Source organism: Sceloporus undulatus, chromosome 6 (assembly GCF_019175285.1).
Source record: "Sceloporus undulatus isolate JIND9_A2432 ecotype Alabama chromosome 6, SceUnd_v1.1, whole genome shotgun sequence".
NCBI classification, from domain to species: Eukaryota; Metazoa; Chordata; class Lepidosauria; order Squamata; family Phrynosomatidae; genus Sceloporus; species Sceloporus undulatus.
The window spans coordinates 10,687,365-10,707,568 of NC_056527.1; the positions used below are offsets into that span (position 1 = coordinate 10,687,365).

The 20,204-nt window shown below is 41.1% G+C and overlaps 1 protein-coding gene across 2 annotated transcripts in view; it reads left to right on the top strand.

Annotated features, from left to right (window-relative positions):
• Window positions 1-20,204, top strand: part of DPP6 (dipeptidyl peptidase like 6) — a 652,679-nt gene that overhangs the window by 84,442 nt on the left and 548,033 nt on the right. Inside the window, exon 1 of one of the 2 annotated variants that reach the window (XM_042475462.1) lies at window positions 80-304. The exons of the other annotated variant lie outside the window; for it this stretch is intronic. Within the exon in view, the coding sequence (XP_042331396.1) occupies window positions 137-304 (168 nt within the window). The 5' untranslated portion in view covers window positions 80-136. Of the gene's footprint in view, window positions 1-79; window positions 305-20,204 lie in introns of those variants that run through there. 2 annotated transcript variants of the gene reach the window in all.

Consider the following 20,204-nt stretch of genomic DNA (forward strand, 5'->3'; position numbering starts at 1 on the left):
CCCCCCCCCCCCCCCCCCCCCCCCTTCTTCCCTCCCCCCCCCCCCCCCCCCTTTCCCCAACGAATAAACCCGATCTCCTCCTGGCAAGTGTCAAAAAGAGCCCTCTCCCGTGGCCCAAAAGTGGCCGAGCCCATGGATGCTTAAAAGCCGGGAGCCTCGATGCTCCAAACGCGGGAGACCGGCGGAGGAGCCAGGCTCGCTTTCCCGGCTCATCGTCTTCGCCAGCCCCCGCCGCTCCTCCTCGGCCGTCGAAATGAAGGAGAAGGCGATGATCAAAACCGCCAAAATGCAAGGCAACATGATGGTAAGTGGCGCCTGGGATGGCGTTTGGGAACCGAGGCATCATCCATCTCTTGCCTGGAGCAGGGGCTGGGAAGCGGGGGCTGGGCAGTTCCCATCATCCCCCTCCTTCCCCTTCCCCACGCCTTTAGTGCAGGTTTATACTGGAGAAATAACTCGGTTTGGACCCGCTTTAACTGTCCTGGCTCAAGGCTATGGAATTCTGGGAGCTCCGCTCTGGGCCCACAACAAACTCCAATTTCCAGAATTCCATAGCCTTGAGCCAGACAGCGGGGCCAAAACGGGTTATTTCTTCAGTGTGGATGCAGCCTACTAGCATCTCTGCTTGGGATCAAGACCTGGGCAGATGCTTTGCACAAAAGGGCTACCTTTTGGTAACTGTGATGGGAAAGAGAGAGAGAGAGAGAGAGAGAGGCAAGGGCGGGTGGATGGGTGTGGAGGCAGAGTTGGAGTTGAACCCCCCTCGGGTTGGAAGAGTCTTCTCTGCCACCATCCTTCCTTCCAAGCTCTTTCTCTTCCTTCCTTCCCTTCTTCCCTCGTTCCTTTTTCTCTTCTTTCCTTTCTTTTTCCCTTCCTTCCTTCCTTCCTCCCTCCCCCTCCTTCCTTTTTTCCTTCCTTCCTTCCTTCCTTCCTTCTTCTCTTCCTTCGTTCCTTCTTCTCTTCCTCCCTCCCTCCGTCCCACCCACTCCCTCCCTCCTTCCTTTCCCCCTTCCTTCCTCCCTTCCTTCGTTCCTTTCTCTCCTCCTTCCTTCCTTCCTCTCTCTTTTCCTTCCTTCCTTCCTTCCTTCCTTCCTTCCTTCCTTCCTTCCTCCCCCTCTCTCTCCACTCAATGGCCCTTCTTTCGAGAAGCGCTTCTGTTGCTGTCTTGCTTGGACTGGGTGGCAAACCAAGGTGCAAAGGGAAGGGCTCCATGGCTGGGGTCAAGGGGCCGCCCTGGGCCTTCTCCTCCCCGATCCAGGATTTCAAGATGTCTGGAGATGAAGGTGTTGAACCTGGGCAGATGATGAAAACCCACCACCTTCATCACCATCACTGCTGCGCGCACCCAACTTTGCCAACTTGAGGACTAGGCTGGGTGGATCGATAGGGTCTCCCTTTCCCCTCCTCCTCCCACCCATTGTTTCCTTCCATCCCACAATCCTCTCTTCCCAGCCAGCTGTTCAGGGCTGGATACTTCTTCCTCCTCCTCCTCCTCTTCTTGTATGCACAGCATTCGGCGAGCTCTCCGCCAGGGCGCTGGATGCCATCTTGGGCTGGTGGCAAGGCACCTGTTTTCTCCTCCTGCTTCGATTTGAAGAGGAGAAAAGGGGGGGGGGATCTGTGTGGATGGGTCTTTTGTGGGGGGCTTTTGTTGTTTTTGGGGGGGGGGGGCATGATGTACTGCTTGCCTCGTTTATTGGTGGGGCTGCAGGCACACACGGGGGGCATCCTTGTGGCGTGAGCAATGGGGTGGCACTAAATCTGCTCACAGGTGTTTGGGTGTCAGTTTTTTAAAACTTGATGGGAAAAAATTAAAAAGAAGGAAGCCTCACTTGCTGGTTGCGTTGCTTTTCTTCTGCCCGGCCCTTGTAAGCTGGCATGCCCATATCTGTCTCTAAATGAATGGCTGGGGAGTGTCACTGGAGGCGGAGAGGTCTGCCTTTACTTTTGAGAGACCTCCAGCAGCCCAAGTATCTGGTGCCCTTTCACCCTTGGTGTGGTCTTCTTTGCTGTGGAAAAGGAGCAAGGCTTTGGGCCCAGTCAGGTTCTTTTGCATGGGGCTTCCTCTCTTGTTTCCCCCTCCTTCCCAAAAGCTGGTCACTCTCATCCAGAAGGTTATGTGACCTGTGACTGCAAGGAAGAAGGCTGCAAGGAAAACTTGGGCAAACAGCTTAAGCATGAATGGTTGTTGCCACCTTCATTGTGGGCACCATTCTCTCTTGCTGTGTGCATGTTTCTGCTTGCGAGAAAATACTTGAAGCGGAAGTTCTCAGTCTGTTGGAGGTATATTCCTTCTCCTTCCTTTCCTAGCTGCTCTTCTAAAGGTTACTGGAGCTCCTTTTGCCTGGGTTGGTAAGGCTGCATTCACACTGGAGAAATTACCCAGTTTGGCACCTCTTTAATGCTTTTCTGGCTCAAGGCTATGGAATTCTGGGAGTTGGAGTGGGCCCACAACAAACTCCAAATCCCAGAATTCTATAGCCTTGAGCCAGGGCAGTTAAAGCGGTGCCAAACCGGGTTATTTCTCCAGTGTGGATGCAGCCTCTAAGAACCATTCACGACCTGAGACACGATCGCTGTCTGATTCTACTACATCATTAGCTGTACTTTGCACGCCCTGTTTCAGAGTATTAATGTATGTGCTGTGTATATATGTATGTGTATGTATCTCAAAGGAACCATTATCTTTTAATAATCTCAGCAGTTAGAAAGCAGTGGGAAAGAGGGGGGTTATATTACTCCTGGATTTAAAAGCAATGTGCAATGTTCATTCTTGCAGGCTTTAAAAAGGAAAAGAAAAACAAAACAAAACCATGTCGCTGTAAGTTTTGTTCAGGTGGCACAGATCCACACACTTAATTCTAGGTCACACAGTGAATGAACTAAGAACATGGCTGTATAGCAGGAGCCAAATGCAGTTGGATCGATTTTCTGTTTAAAATTGGTGCTAAAACTGGCCGATTTCCACAGACTCCATCAATTCCCCAGTTGTCTACTTTTGAAGCCTTCAGCAATGGATCAGGAGTGTGTGTTGTTTGCTGCACTTTTGGTGGGATCTGTTTTCCTGGTACTGCTGAGTTTTGGACCCCCAAATTTCCATTTTCATGATCTTTTGGGTTGGTTTAATAAATGAACTGTTTGGCTCTAATATGGATTTTGGAATTTTTCTTATGGCTGACAAAGGTATTTCTGCTTTTTGATGTTCTAAAACAGTTTCCAATTTTTTAATCCAAGATTTGTTGACAATTGAAGTATTAACAACAGCACAATGCTGGCAGCTCATGATTACCTGCTAGATTGGGTTGTTTAATTTTAAAAGAGGTGGGGTTTGTGGCCGTATGGCTGTTAGTAAACATTAACACTTCCAAAGTCTCAAAGATTGGTGCGTTTTTGGTCTACTTGAGTCTAAACTTTCGATATTTCTGTAGCATACTTACAGCTTTTTTTCCTTTAAAAACCAACAACAGTTATTTACTATGTTAAATGCTAGGGCTCTTTGAAGACTGTACAGTTTTTTAAACAGTTGTGTGTTAATGTCTTTATCTAGAAAACATTCTGAGTATTTGTTGGAACCTAACTATAGTTCTCTCTATATCTATATTGCTGGGAGTTCCCCCTGATCCTTGTAATCTATCTATAAACACTGCTTCAGCTGTTAGAAACATGCAGCCTTTTATATGCTATCCATGGAGTAAATTATATTATTCCTTCCAAAAGTCTTAAGCGTGTTTCTTTCACTCATGAATGCACATCTACCTGCTAATTGCGGAAAGCCACCAGTCATTCAAGTGTTTCACGGGTGGTATTCTTTCAAATGCTCTCAGCAAAGGTTAACTTTCTGACAACTAGCTAAGTACATATTGATTTTCTTTCTCTCATTGAAAACTTCTTGTTAAATTGAACTGCTCCATTCTTACAAGTGGGTGAGTTACTCTGTACAAAATGTGTAATGCTCCCTGTTGTCTTGTTATGAATACCCTGTAACTATGTTTCAAACGCCTTATTTTTTTTTATAAGTTTCTAATCACAACAGCAACAACAAATCCTTGATTAAATCACTATTTGAAGAAAATATAACTTGGACGTACATATAAACTGGCACATCCATTCTTGCCTCTGGAATACTCTCCCACAGGTATACCTGGAAAAGCATCTATTTTTATTCTGTTGAATTCTCCCTCATTCATCAGCCTAGCAGAGGGAATTTCACAAAGGTTGCAAAGCTTTCAGTTCATTCTTTTAGCAGAATGCTTCAGTAAATGGCCACAGGTTTGCTTTCATGTAATCAATTACTTTTTTAAAAATAAACTCTCATAGGCATAAATCCTGTTAGTCTGAACTAGAAGTACTAAGCTGTTGAATCAATTGGATTTACCTACATGTTGACTTACTATTTTACAATTGACTCAGTGGGTTTGCTCTAGTTGAGATTCACCAGTATGATTCTATGCATAAAGTTCTAATAGAGAACATAATCAGCATCTTGACTCTGTATATCATGATTTGTTTTGCAACACAAAATGCTATCTTGTTGTTAGTGGGAAACTCCATTCATAAGACAGCTGCACACCTTGATAAACCCAAAGGCTATACTCTCCAAGCAGACACTCACATATGTGTTAAAGAACTGAAATTTATTAGTGTGTTTATTTTAAACAATGACACTGGATACAAAGAACACTGTTCTTCTTCCTGTGTTTGTGGCAAGTACAGCTGTTTGCAAATGTGGAGAAGGAGAAAATGAAGCCATTCTTACTTTCACAAATGGGGGATATTTTCTTTCCTTTCCCTATAGTTTTTGTGTTGGTTACATTTATATCCCACTTTTCCTCCAGTAAGCTCAAGTGTGCATACAGGTATTGCCCACTCCCAATTTATAGTCTCCATGCAACCCTGAGAAGCAAGTTAGGCTGGGAAATAGCAACCAGCACAAGCATCATTGTTAAGGTAGACTTAACCCAGGATTTTCCAGTGCTCTACTCACTACACCACATTGTTCATAATTGTGAGCATAGTTGTGGTTATGATTCATTCATGGGTTTGTTAAGGAATGTAGCAGGACCTTTAAGACTAACTGATTTTTACTGTTAGCGTGAGCTTTCGTGGATATAAACTTACTTCAGATGCAGTACAGAAAAACGTGTTGCTACATTCCTCCCCCCTCTTCTCTTTTTATGCTGCAAGAGACTAACATGGTTCCTACTTTGAAAACGACACTCATGTCTTCATTGTGGAGGATGGGTCAAGCAGTGTCAGAAAAGGAAAATAAAAACAAGGAAAAGCTCTGGGTAGATGAATGTCATCATGAATAACACCATACATTCTTTAAACTTTCAGAAGTGCTAAAGCTTTCAGAAGAATCAAAACCAAGAATTGCTGATATTTGGACTTTTAATTATGGAAGAGATTTGGAGTGAGTGACACAGGGCTGGGATTTCTTTTCTCTCACCACTAGAGAAGTGAGGAATCTTCCATACTGAAGAAGTAGGATCTGTCTTTGGTTTCATGTTCAATTTGCTAGCTTCCCTGGGTTGGTTCTATAGCTGAATCTCCTGCAACATTGTCCTTTCTCTTAAACCTCAGCAGATGGAGGGAATAATTCTTCACTTACTTCATTTTCATAATGTTTTAAATATTTAAAGGTCAGCATTCTTGCTCTGCCACTTTCCCTTTCATATAAGCTAAATGTCCTCCTGTTTCATTCCGCTCTTCCTTTTACCTTATTTATTCAGATTTGTCAATATGATTGTCTTCCTTTAACTTAAAATACTGTTTTATTCAGGAAGAAGGCTTTGATGGTTGGCAACAGAACATAGTTTTCTGCTGGGAGAAACTCCTTTTCATGCTATCATTTATTCATTTGATAGCCTTACTAATTACTTTTAATGGGTTTTTAACTTCCTACCATTTCATATTTTGTTTGATAAATTTGGCAGAAAAGTAGAACTGTGTGTGTGTGTGTGTGTGTGTGTAGTCCCCCTTCAGTTCCTTTAGCTTTTTAAACCTGGAAGGCCATCATGTTCAGAATGAGCATCTGAACTTGAATATAAGTTTCCTTGTATACCTGAAAGGAAGGAGGAGTTGGCTATGATTTGTGTAGTGAGCTGAGCATTAGAGCAGTAATAAACCCTATGCGACTAAACACTACCCTTACTGACACCTTTTGCAAATCAATGAGCTGTACTTCCAAAAAGGCACAATGGTACTGAAATTTATGCAGTTGTATCCACTTGTAACGAGCTATAAACTTGGCACCTGAAGGGAGAATGCTTTTACTGAAGTGAAACAGGCTTAATTGAGGTCAGAATTTAGTCTAACATTCTCTGTCTCTTTCAGTAAAGGCATCTCTCAAACACTAGGCTGGAGTCATGGCAGTTTCTGAAGAGAACACATTTATTCCTGTCTCTTCCAAAAAAATTCTGGCCTGCCATCACCCCTGTTCCCAACCCTGACATCTGGTAGTGCAGAAAGACATCTTGGTTCTTTGCTTCCCATTTCTTTTTTGGTGGGACAACTTACTAGTTCTTGGCCCCATCCCCACTTACATTTAAATTGGTTTGCGATTCGCCTTTGCTCCATGTTGGTGAATCTATTCCAAAAGGTCCGTAGTTCCTATTAGTAAAGTGGATCTTTTCATTACCCCCTTGTAATCGCTTCTTTTTTGGCACGATTGTTGTCTCCACTAGTTTGCACCACTTCAAAATGCATGTCACTCATCTGTGTGTCATCGGTGATGTGTGCAGAAGCCCAGCTTGGGAGCTGTATATATATATTTAAAAAACTGATAGAAGATTCTTTTCATTGGTTTTGTGACTACTTGTCTCACTGAGCTGCCATCGGCCCAGTCTCTCCTGTCCAGAATGATGTGATTCAGGTCCATTGTTCCCATTTGTTGAACATGATTTGGAATCAACTTTTTTCAAAAGAACTGCAAAAGAACTAGTGTTGGGAAAGTGCAGGTTTTTGCCTTGCTTCATCATGATTGAAACCAATCACAGCAGGATCGGAACCAGTTTCAAATGGGAACGATGGTCATATAACCCAATCAGCAATTCTCTCTAAATCATAGTGGGAATGCGGCCCTTGTGAGTTATTGCAATTGCAGGTCTTCTGTCCATCTTACAGCTATAGTAGGAACTTTCTGTGAAGGTTCTGAAAGACTTATAAATAAATGTTAAATAGTTACAGGTTGTAGAGAGATCTGTAGAACCATACAGAACTGTAATGTGAAACCATTAATATAGCAAAGCAATTGCACCTCCATATGTGGACATATGGGACTACCCCATTTGCTGTAATGTAGTAAATTGAAAAGAAGAGTCGTACTGGGTTAGCTAGTTCATAGCAAGTAATCAGATGACTGTGGGAAGCCCAAAAGCTGACTCCTTCTCATACATATTTCCTTTTGTGTTCCTCAACAACTGGTACTGAGAAGCATGCTGCTTTGGACCCCCTTCAGTTGCTCTTTGTGATTAAATGTGGTTAAAGATACATCTCAGTTTTGCCCTTCTCTTATGTATAGATTCCCTTGTATTTGTTGTTATAATCTGTCTTCAAGTCAATATCAATTTATGGCAATTCTATCCTAGGGGTTTCTTGGCATGTTTTTGTCACTGAAGATTTATCATTGGATTCATCTAAGGCTGGGAGAACTGGACTTGACCAAGATCACTCAGTGAATTTCTGTAAAATAAATAAATAAATCGGAGTAGAAATTTGTACTTCAGTATCTTCATGTCCTAGTACATCACTCAAACCACTAGAACACACTTCTCTGACCATTGATGTTTAAAAGAGGAACTTGGATTTCTGGAACAGGTTATTATTGTTGTTGTGTGACTTCAATTCGTTTCCAACATATGGTGACCCTAAGGCGAACTATTATGGGGGTTTCTTAGCAAGAATTATTCAAAGGAGATTTGCCTTTGCCTTCCTCTGAAGCTGAGAGACTGTGACTTGCCCAACATCACCTTGTGGATTTTCATAGCTGAATGGGGACCAATACCAAGGTCTCCAAGAGTCATAGTCCATCACTTAAATTACTATACCACACTGGTTCTCAGGTTTTTGGGGTGGAAGAATACAGCAATTTTAGAACTAATAAGAACATTTGAAAAGCCATGCTGGTTCATCATTCTTTTCCCACACTGGCTAACAAAAAGTCTAAAGGAAACCCACAGCAGGATAGCAACACACTTGGGAGACTTAATAAACAGTCCTACCTATGTCTTGCATGGAGCAATCCATTCAGACTAACATAATAGAAAGTGCAAAATAGAGGTTGAGAAATAAAATAAGGATATTGTGAAAAGTAAACATAGAAGTAGAAAAGAACAACTGGTGTAGTTCAAAATGTTCACACAGTTTAACACGCGCTCCTGATGACAAATCAGGTAAATGCGACGGTCAGGAGTGCCTGTTATCAGCTTCGGCTGATACGTCAGCTGCGCCCTTTTCTGGAAGTAAGGGATCTCGAGACGGTTGTGCACGCACTGGTAACCTCACGCCTTGATTTCTGTAATGCACTCTACATGGGGCTACCTCTGTGCTTGACTCGGAAATTACAGCTGGTTCAAAACATGGCAGCCAGGCTTGTGTCAGGTACATCTAGGAGGGACCACATTACTCCGGTTTTGAGGTCCCTCCACTGGCTGCCTATCAGCTTCCGGGCCCAGTACAAGGTGTTGGTTATCACCTTTAAAGCCCTAAATGGCTTGGGTCCAAACTATCTTAGAGACCGCCTCCTCCCGTACAATCCTCCCTGCGCTCTCCGGTCCTCTGGGAGGAACTTACTGCAGCCTCTAAAATCTAGGCTTGCGGCAACCTCCCAGAGGGCGTTCTCTGCTGTCGCCCCCAAACTCTGGAACGACCTGCCAGATGAGATCCGTCAGATAACATCATTAGACAGCTTTAAAAAAGCGGTCAAGACGGATCTCTTCCAGCAGGCCTTTCCAGATTAACCATCCCGGCCCAGGTTCCCAGGTTCCCTGATTCCCTCATTCCTCCCGTGGCCCCATCTTAGAAATGGTTGAGGATCAACAGAGGGATATCAGGGTTTTTAGTTTTAATTGCTGTTTTTATCCTTGATATTGTATTTTTAATATGTTATACTATTTAATACTGTCTTAAGGGGGGGGGGATAAAGTGTTTTTAATTGTCATATTTTATATTTTACTGTTGTTAACCGCCCGGATTGGTTTGCCAGAGGGCGGTATACAAATAAATATTATTATTATTATTATTATTATTATTATTATTATTATTAGATAATATTTAGAGTGTATTGATGCGGTAAACCTAATCTTAGCACATCTCCTCATTCCTCAAAGGTATGCACTCTGTAGTAGTTTGAGCATTGCACTACATCTCTGTAGACCAGGATTTGAGTCCCTGCTCAACCAAACCCCATTTGAACAAATTTTGTAAATAAAACTTCAGGATAGTTTAGCTTAGGGTTGCCACGAGTTGAAAATGTCTTAAAGGCACACAACAACCCCAAAATCTCTCTCATAATATTGTGTACACATGCTAAAACTATTATTTGTAATTATACATTATTTCAGTTATGCAACAGAGCAGGTGGGAGAAAATGTATTCAAACTATACAAAATGCCTTCCTGGGGCTACATATTGTGGCATTTCCCATTCATTGGTAATGGAAATAATGAAATGGCTCTCTCCTCAAAGAGATTCAGTTTTCAGGTGGCAGTATAAGTCAGAAGACAGAAATAAAGATAGATGAATTATGGAAATCTTAGATGCCTATGAGAAATTTACCTGAGTGAGTACTTATGCTAAACTCTTATGTATTGATTAACTTACTTTAGATGAAGCCATGAAGTATTTACATATTATATGGCAAACAGAGTTTGGTCACAGAGTGCACTTGGTTATGGTTACCAGCAAATTACTCCCCTCTGGATTTATATTTTATATTCACAGATGTACATTTAGTTTTTTTCCTTTTTGTTAACAATATATAGTGCAAATATGTGCATCTCTTAACGTTTTCTGTAGGATTTCTGTTTTGATCCCTTTATGGAAATGAAAGTGGAATATTTTAAAGGCACCTCACAATTGTTTTTCTACAGTATGGCCTGTTACAGACAGCCAAAATAAAGCTGCTTCGAGTCACAGTAGAGGTATGGTGTTTCAATGATGCATGAGTCCTAAGAGTCCAGAAGCCACACCAAAGCCACACTCTAGTCCTTAGGGCTGGAGCGTGGCTTTGGTGTGGCTTCTGGACTCTTAGGATGCATGCATCATTGAAACACCATACCTCCACTGTGACTTGAAGCAGCTTTATTTTGGCTGTCTGTAACAGGCCCTTGTCTGTTGAACAGGTTGCCGGTAAGAGATAAAGGAAGCACTGCTTCCCATGAGTAGGCTTTGAATTGCTGCTTTTTCTCCTTCTCCAGAAATGAAAAGCTAATTATGAGAGTGTGAAAAATGTTTTTGCTAATGCTTTCTTATAATATGCTCTAGAGGCTGAAAATTATTTTCATGAGAACATGGGTTGAAGAATAACCCTTAGCAAAGAAGAATGGTTTTCTCCCACCAACTGTATAGACTTATTCATTTAAAATAATCATGTTTTCCACAAAAAGGTTAGCAAAACTTTTCATGGCAGTTTGGTGTTATAATTTAAAAAATTCCAGCCAAGATCTGGTCTCCAATCACAGAAATGTTGGAAATTGCATATAATCTATTTTCATTGCAAGGCTTTATAAGCCATCCTTCTTTAGCAGAAAGCACTTCCAGATACCAAAAAATGTGACACTTTGTGAAAGTTTCTAGAGCTGTCTGTTTATTAACTGTCTCTTCAAAAACAACAACAGGACAACAACAATCTCAACCAAAACCAACAACAAAACAACAAGCTAATAAGGCATGTACAAGCTGCCAAACATTTTGCATAATATTTGAATACTTAATTGCAACACTTTGTGTACTGTATTAACATTACAGAGAAGAGCTTTAGGAGATCAGTCAAAGGCCAAGTACATAAGTTTTCTATTGCCACTCCTTCAAGACAACAATAACTGTTCTGTGACTGAATATATGCATTGTGGATGGTCTGAAGTTTAACCCATAGTCTTCTGACTTGAAAAGAGTTTAGCCATTGGGCTATTAAAGTCCTTTGACCAAAATCCAGAAAGCTACTCCTAATTTCAGTAGGTAACACAGGGTTATCTTGGTCTATCACAAATTTTCTTGTTCTAATGTCAAACTGTAAGGTCCTATCAGTGCGCAAGTAAAGACCTCAGTGCAGGGGTGGAAGTAATATAGTCTTACAAATGTTGATGGATTGCAACATCCAGCATTTTCACTGTCTGCTGTGCTGACTGTTGGGAGTTGCAGTCAAAACTTTGCGGAGAGGGCTGCACAATTCCCATCTCCATCCCTGTCCTAAGGGACTTACAATGCCAATTTCATTGTGGGGAAGGCAACAGAAGGAGGAGATGGAAAAGAAGGAAGGGAATGAAATATTTAAGTATTTCACACACTGTATAATTACCCAAGTTTCAGTCACCTGTCATGTATATTTTTAACCAACAAAAACAGTGGGAACATAAATTGTCCCAATAAACCTGTTACATAGCTTCCTGTGGGTTTTCTGGGCTATGTGGCTGCGTTCAATAACAGACCAACAAACAGATTAACATATAAATCACTTCCTCCCAACCAAGGGTCACATAAGCATATATACCCCACATACCTCCATGCCACCACCTTCTGAAGATGCAGGTGAAACATCAGGAATAAACTCTTACAGAACGTGGCCGCATAGTCTGGAAAACACACAGAAAACTATGGATGCTGGCCACAAAAACCTTCAACTTCACATTGGACATCTCTATGTGGAGAAATCTGTTACATTTTACAATTGTGATATAGTTGTGACAGCCGTAAACCTATTACAATTTGCAGTTCCAATACTATTTTGTCCCTTCTAATGTATTGAGACAAAAAAGTGTCCCATGCTGTTTTGTGGTTGAAAGTATGACTCAGAGAGATTGGTGCGAAGGCTTGCATGAGAAACGAGCCCTCTGCCCCGCTCAGAGATAAGAGAGCAGGAAGGACACACTTACCTGATCCTGTGAATGTATGAAAAGAAGCAGATAGTAATGTGAGAGGCAGGAAAGTAAAGACCTGTTGTAGACATCCACAGATGGTTAACCATTCAGCATTCAGAAACATCATTTGGTAACTCCCTGGCCCAAAGAAGGATGCAAAGTAGAAGAAAAAAACAGTGCTGGAACTTTTAAAACTCTTCCTTGGAGAAAACATTATTCCATAATCCAAACAGAGAGGAATCGTGTGTATTTAGGGCATAGAATAAGAGGAAACCACACTGTTAAAACTGTGTCAGACTGTTGTAACCTTTTAAGATTACTCAGCCGAAGACACTCACTGGTCTGCTGTTCTTGCTGCAGGGATTTCATTGGCACTGTGTGGCCTTGCTGGAAGTGCTAGCCAATCCAAGGCCTCTGTTTCTTGAGCACAATGATGAGCTTGAAGAGATTTTGTATGCTTACAAGGTACTTACCAGGGATACAAGAAGGATGATTCTAGTTACTGATAAACTAGCTATCTTTTCAAGACAATATTTGTTGAGCAGCTTAGAACATAGAACCACCAGGGATGGATCTAGCCACTTATGATCAGATAGGCTATGATTGGCAGTATGCATTAGATAAAAGGAAAGTCTGGCATAAAATTGTGCTGTTCCAGTGCCAAGATATAGCCTCTTAAGGGATAAATTTATTTGGGCAGACAGCCTGATGTTCCACAGGAAGCTCCACTTGATTAGAGTATATCGATAACACTAGTTAAACAATAGTTCCACAATGGATGAAATATGGTGGGAAACAAATTTTTTACCAGTTTGGATAGCAGATCTTCTGCCAATTCTGAAGACTTAACCATTATATCGAATAAGCTATGCCCCTCTCTTTACATCTGTAATTGGGCAGGAGATAAGATAAACATCAATGCACCATGTGCACCATCCAAGGAACGCACTCTGGTTATTGTGGAAGTAGAGTGGCTGGCATAAAGAATAGCTCTTCTTTATGGAAGATTTCTCTCCATTAGGGAGGGAACTGAGAGAAGACAATTTCTCCATAATGCTAGTATTGCTAGATGTTCCTGCAAGTAAATAAAAACAGCTGTTTTCTTAAGATTTACATCCATTTCCTATTGTGGAGGGAGTTTGCAACTAGGTTTGGCTTCATTTCATTTGTCAGTAACTGGTCAAATTATACTGTATTGGTTACATTATTTTATTTATTTATTTTTGCACAAAAGAAGCTGTGTCAGCTACTCAGAACAATTTTTTTTTTTTCATGTGAACATGGTTTACTGGTCTCTGGGTGTTTGGGGTATGGGGAATGTAAGAAAAAGCAACATGGGACATACAGAGAGAAATAAAACTTGTATGTGAGAGTCAGAATGACTCAGCAGAAGAACCAATAGAGCCACACAGGTGTAATGGTAAAGCAATTAACAGGTCCTGGTGCCAAAGACAAGAAATGCATAGTGGATAATTGGACACACTGACAATTGTTAAGTGGTCAAGGCTGAATGATGAAATCATATTGTGGGATGAACAAAGAAACCAATGGGAATATGTACACGCCTATGGTGGAAACAGACCACAGTAGGTGGTGCCATGCTTTGGTTATAAAATGACTATGGATCCCAGTGCATTTGTGGGTGTAGTTGTGAGTAGTTGGATTGGAGAGTGGAGTTGAGTATTGTTTGGAGTGTGTATATAGTAGAATAAAGTAATCTTTTATATAAGACTACTGAGTTGTCTGGTGTCTTGGTGAAGCTACAAAACCAGCAGGACCCTGGTGAAGAAGGGTGAAGACTCTGTGGAAGCAAGAGTGAGAAGGCTTGGAGAGTTTGGTCGGGGGCTTCAGCCTGATCTCTGCACTCTTGCAAAGATACAACAACTGGCCAAAACTGGCAGCGTGGTGCACAACCAGGTGGTGATTCCAGGCCAGGTGAAAGCCACAACCCCATCATCCCTGACAGGGAATTCCCTCATTTACAGTCACAAACAATCTGGTAGAAATGAGATATTTGGGACTCCTGAAGTATACTGGAATTGCCATAGGGTCAGAAAATACTCCAGAAGTCACCCAGTGAAAGTTTTCCATTATCCATATGAATGAAAGGTTGTTCATTCCCACAGGGTGTCATCTCAATACGTATGGGAGTGGAATTGTGCTAGGATTTCATAGAAAAGGTGCTGGATAGAATGGTTATCCTGAATGGTCCAAATTAATCTTAATCATGGTGATGGTGTCGCAGGTAGTTTGAGTTGTGCTTATTCCATGCAGATGGATGTGCTTGTTCTTGCATGACCAAGTCATTTTATTGGAGAATGTGCTCACTAGTGCAGCTGTGTTTGCAACAGTAGAGGTGTAAGAGCAGCTTTATTGGCCTGTCGCTCATAGGATCAGCCTGTATGTATTTATAGTTTATGTATGTATTTCTAGACCCTAACTTTAAGAAGAAAATCCATCACAAACACAATAGCCTAATGCTAATCTGCCCATCTGTGTTCAACATTTTGTAAGAGCATCTCCTACTAATGTTGTAATAACAAACATTCTGTTAGGATCTTTAGGCTGACATTTATCCCTCTCAGAGCTTCATTTTTTGTCTTGCTTTGGATACATGTTGCTTTCCTTGGCTTACTTTTGCCTATATACTCTCCCTATCTTTACTATCACCAAACTTTTCTATCTGATTTAATTTTTGTCTTATTCACATTGGTGAATTCATTGTGTAGAGATCTTGTCCTAAAAAGAACTGACACAGTTTGTTCTCATGTATAAAAATTATTTAACAGTACTAATATTAACGAGACAGTCTGGTTAAACACTTTCCTGGAAGAATAATTAAGCTTAGCCTCCATGTCCTCAAAGGCGGGAAGCAGCGATAGTGTGAAGAACATTAAATTAATTTCACTGGACATTGTAAGATATATTATCTGGAAGCAAAAGTGATTCATGCTGACGGTACAAAGAAGGTGGGAAATGACATGAGTTATATTGTGCCTTAGTATGACAGGCAGTTATACATCCCAGTTATAGAGGGAGTCAAATTGAACACTAATCCAAGATGAGGCATTGCCAGTGGTGTAGCTTCTCACTCTGCAGGAGTGGTCAGAGTTGGTGGGCAAAAGTTCCTAACGTATATCAATGTACTGTAATCCCTTAGTAAAAGGAACTGGCAAAGCCCCTCTGACTATGCCTTGTCTAAGAAAACCCTATTAAATTCATAGGGTTGCCATAGGTCGATAGGTGACTTAAAGGTGCATACATGCACATGTGGTCAACTCCTTATTGGCTCTGTATGAAATTTGTACTGCCATCCACATCATTCACCACTTAATGCAAGATTGCACTTTGGGAGCTCCTACATTTGGGGGGGGGGGGGTTGGACTCACTAGCCTATGAGACCCCTTCTAACTTTGTAATTCTGTGAGACAGGATCTAAATACAAGCTTGTGTCTTCTTTTTGATGTCTCTCTCTGCCTTTGGAGCTGCTCCTGTGAGGGGTGGAAAGAGAGCCTTTATGGGCCCAGGCATCCAGCTTGTCTCCCTCTGCCTTTGCAGCTGCTGCTCTCTCTTTTTGATGTTAACTTTTAACTTTTCCTATTGAGTGGCAGACCTGCATTTTCCCCCCTTATTGCTGTTCTTTGAGCTTTGTTACTTTCACTTAATGTCCTTCACCAGTCTCAACTCATTAGCTGCCTTTCCTTCCATTTGTTGACCTTTTCATCTTCAGCTCATTGCTGAACTTTTGTGAAGCCACACTGTCTTTTTGTTTTTAAAGACGTCTCCAAGCATTTTCTCTCGCCTTGGAATTGTTTGTTATAACAGTAGTAACTCCTTATTCAGGAATTTCCACCTATTGTGGGTTCCTTTCCTATTTATATGATCTAGACATAGAACCCTATCTAGCATTTATCTGAGTTGACTAAGCTTTCTTCTTGAGCATCTTTTAATGGGCAAGACATTGTATAAGTACATGTATGTATAAAATAAGCACCTCAGATTGGATAACTTCCAGTGTAGCTTTCATCTCTTTGCTTCTGCCACAATAATTTTAAAAGGAAGCCATTCTGCACATTTAATAATACAGTGTAAGGCAACTGTCTTGTAGACAAATGTCTTTGTTAAAGATTCAGGCAATAGGCCTGTGAAGTGTGAAGTGCTGTGCAGAATACAGAAGAAACATAGTGTTTGCCTAAAGGATTTGCAATCTACAAAATGCAGGAAAGACACAGCAGGTGCAATGTAGGTATAAAAGGGGGAAAGCCTGAGACCAGTCTTTTCCAACCAGATTCTGTTGAGGTGTGTTAACTACTGGTGAATACTTTGCTCGGTAGATTTAAATTAACAATGAATGGTCTGTGTTATTAACATGTTTTTGTTAAAAGCTGGCATTGCTTTCTGGCTTGAAGAGACAACAGAAGTCTCTCATTAGAAAAATAAATCCATCCACTAAGAGTGGGACATTGAGTGGAAATTTGCTTGAGGTAAACAAGACATTTGTCAACCAAATGTTACTTCAGAGTATTCTCATTTTTATTTTTGTGGCCACTTGTTGAATTTGTAATATTGAGCTGTTTAAGCAACTGAGTAGTTGAGCTGTTTAAACAGCTGAAATCTGTAGATACAAAAGTTTTGCTAGATTCTGAACTGTGATTTGTTTTAGTTTCTGTGGTTTGTTATTGATTCCGTACATTTTCTGAACCCTGACCTATGCTGGAAGGGTTCTGCTCAACTTAGACCCAAAGGCTAAAATCATTAAGTATCTGGAAACAAACAAACAAAAAACAGTATTGAACTAGTCACTTGCATTTCAGTTTGAACTGGGTTGCAGTTTGCAGCAGCTGATGCCCGCAGAAGAGCACATTTTAAGTAAGCAGAAATACTATACTAGCTAACACTGAGTATAGAACAGATTTATTACATGCATGGATTTAAAAGTATCTTCAGACTATTAAAAGCTTATTTCACTGTTTTTCGAACAAAGTAAAGGATATGTAGAGATACATCCTTTCTCTCTATCATTGTGTCATGCATTTAGTAAAAGACATTATCTTCTGATTGGTAGATGAAATCTGAAACTTATCCAAACTGTTACCAGTCAAGATGACAAGCATAACTTCTGCAAAGTCCAAGCCATATAAATCACATTTGTTGGTATGTTGCCCATCCTATATCATCAGGTTCATCTGGTTTTACATGACCACCTCCTTCAGTTTCCCTAAAGTATGATGCTAAACAAACTACTTAGGTTGAAGGATAAAGCTTCTTTGTATAAAGTAACCTTGTATGATCCAGCTTGTGTTGGCTCCTGAGACAAACCACAGCATACCTTTAATATCAAAAAACAAAAGCAGATCCCCATTGTGAACTGAACCTTTATTAATGTTAACTGTTCTTTGTCCATTTGTAAAATGGGAATGTGATATCTACCTGTCTTCCAAGGATGTTGTGTGGGAAATTTAATTAATTAGTGCTTAGAGGAATACATGGAGCCCTGTACTGCAGCCACTCACTCACAAACTACAAGGTTGTGATTCAATACCAGCCGGGGGCTCAGGATCGACTCAGCCTGGCATCCTTCCATAGATCACTGAAATGAATGCCCAGCTTGTTGGGGGCAATTAGCTTATACTTTGTAAACCACTTAGTACATCGGTAAGCGGTATAGAAATGTACTTGCTATTGGTTATCCTCTGGTGAATGATGCTATATAAATGAAAATGCCTACCCTAAATGTATGCTTCATTTTATTTATTTCATTTATTTATGATTCACTAAAGCAGCAGCGGGGGGAGGGGGGAGGAGAAGCAGAAGTGGAGTACAATACAACTACCGTATTTTCCGGCATATAAGATGACTGGGCGTATAAGACGACCCCCAACTTTTCCAGTTAAAATATAGAGTTTGGGATATACTCACCATATAAGACTACCCCTCTTCCAACGCACACCAAATAAAAATTTTAAAAAATCAGATTTGATTTCAATATGGTAATTTTCATTCAAATGCTTATGACATGCAGGTACTTAGCATGAAACCTTGTTGTATACAAAGCTTGCTTGGACTGGTCAGCTCTCCCTGCCTGCCCAGTCCTCCCTGTCTCCAAGACTATCAGAGTGGTAGCTGCCTTCATACAATCGCCGCATACGGCAGGGATGTGGCCGCAACCGCTTTTGAGCTCCCCCCACCATATGTGGCGACCACAGATTCTCCAGTCTGGCTCGGAAGTTTCAGAACCAGCCCTATAAGATGACACCCGGCGTATAAGACGACTCCCAACTTTTGAGAAGATTTTCCTTGGTTAAAAAGTAGTCTTATACGCCAGAAAATACAGTACTACAGCTTTTTTAAATAATCAAGCAACAAAAACCTGCTGACCAGTTTTGGATCCTTGTAGAGTAGCACCCAGGGCCAGCCCTACCATTAAGGCAGTTGCCCTCAGCAGAAGACACTGAAAGTTAGGGAGAAATGGCAAGTTGCAAACTGTTGTAGAATAAGCCTATTTGTGCTAAACAATCTAGCCTGCTGCCCAGTATGACAGCTGCTAGCCTCGTGAACTGCAGTTAGAGGAAGCTAGCTAGGAATATAAAAGTAGGACAAGCCTGTAAAAGAGTTCAGCTTGCTGAGCACAAGGAGGAATCTCAAAGACAAAATAGCATTATAGAATTGGAAGGGCCATTATGGGCCATTTAGGCCAATTCGTCTGCAGATGCGGAAAACCCTAACTAAAGCATCTCTGAGAGGTGGCCATTCAAACACTCTAAAAGATTTCCTACAAAAGGGAATTCAGATACATAGCCATTTTTAGTTTGGAAAATCAGTATGCAAAGGAATCTTTTAGCACTTTTAAGACTAACCAAAGGAAAGAAGCTGGTAGCATGAGCTTTCATAGACTTAAGCCTACTTTCTCAGATGCATAGGGAGAGTTCACCACTTTCTGCTACAGTCTGTTTCCTCTGTCATCAAACCACCATGGTCTTCCTAATGTTTAACTGGAATCTCCTTTCTTGTAATTTTCATCCATTGGTTTGTGTCCTATCAGCTTGAGCAACAAAACAAGCTCACCTCACCTGTTGCATCAAGGTCCTTCAGATATTTAAAGTTATCATATCACCTCTCAAACTACTCTTCTCTAGGATAAACATACTCAGCTTCTTCAACTATCCCTCATAGGGCTTTGTTTCCAAATCATTTTTCATCATGAGTTCCAGCTTCTTGATAGCCTTCCTATACTGTAGTGCCGAGAACTGCACAGATTATCTTAGGTGAGTTCTCTGACCAAAACAGAACAGAATGGCATGATATTTCCCATGATCTGTACATTAGTGGCAAAGTTAAAAAAAACCCATCTGATTAAAAAGATTATATGTACAGTGCTGTGTAAATTTACAGCGCTTTATAAATAAAGGTTAACAACAACAACAACAACAACAACAACTATGGATGTGGGCTAAATACCCATTTGAGTTTATCAATAGGTGACAAGACCAATGCACACAGTAAAACAAAATAACTGGTGCTTTAGTTGCAGCTGCTGATAAAAGGCCCTTCCTCTGTATTGCCTCTTAGTAATCTCTTCTCCAGCCTAGCCATACCAAAGCATTCTTTCTAGGACTTGTTTTTTCAGGCTTATTACCTTCATGTCATTCCTTTCATCCTACTCTAGAGACATCCTAGATCGTCAATATACTCCCTAAACCATGGTATTCAGAACAGAATAGGGTGATGCAGGTGAGGTGTATAGCAAAACATAAATGGTACCATAACTGTGAAGTTGAAGGCTTTCATGGATGGTATTCATAGTTTTTGTGGGTTTTTTAGGCTATATGCCCATGTTCTAGAAGAATTTATTCCTGACATTTGGCCAGCATCTGTGGCTGGCATCTTCAGAGATCTTATGAAGATGCCAGCCACAGATGATGGTGAAACATCAGGAATAAACTCTTCTAGAACATGGCCACATAGCCCCCCAAAAACCACAAAAAATGAAGGTACCATAACTGTTCACAACTTACACTCTGTGTTACTTTGGATGCAGGTAGAACTGCATAGTCCTTTTTAGCTGTTACATTGCATGACTGACATGCATGCTTAGCTTTTGGTCTACTGAAATCTGCTGGGGGTGTA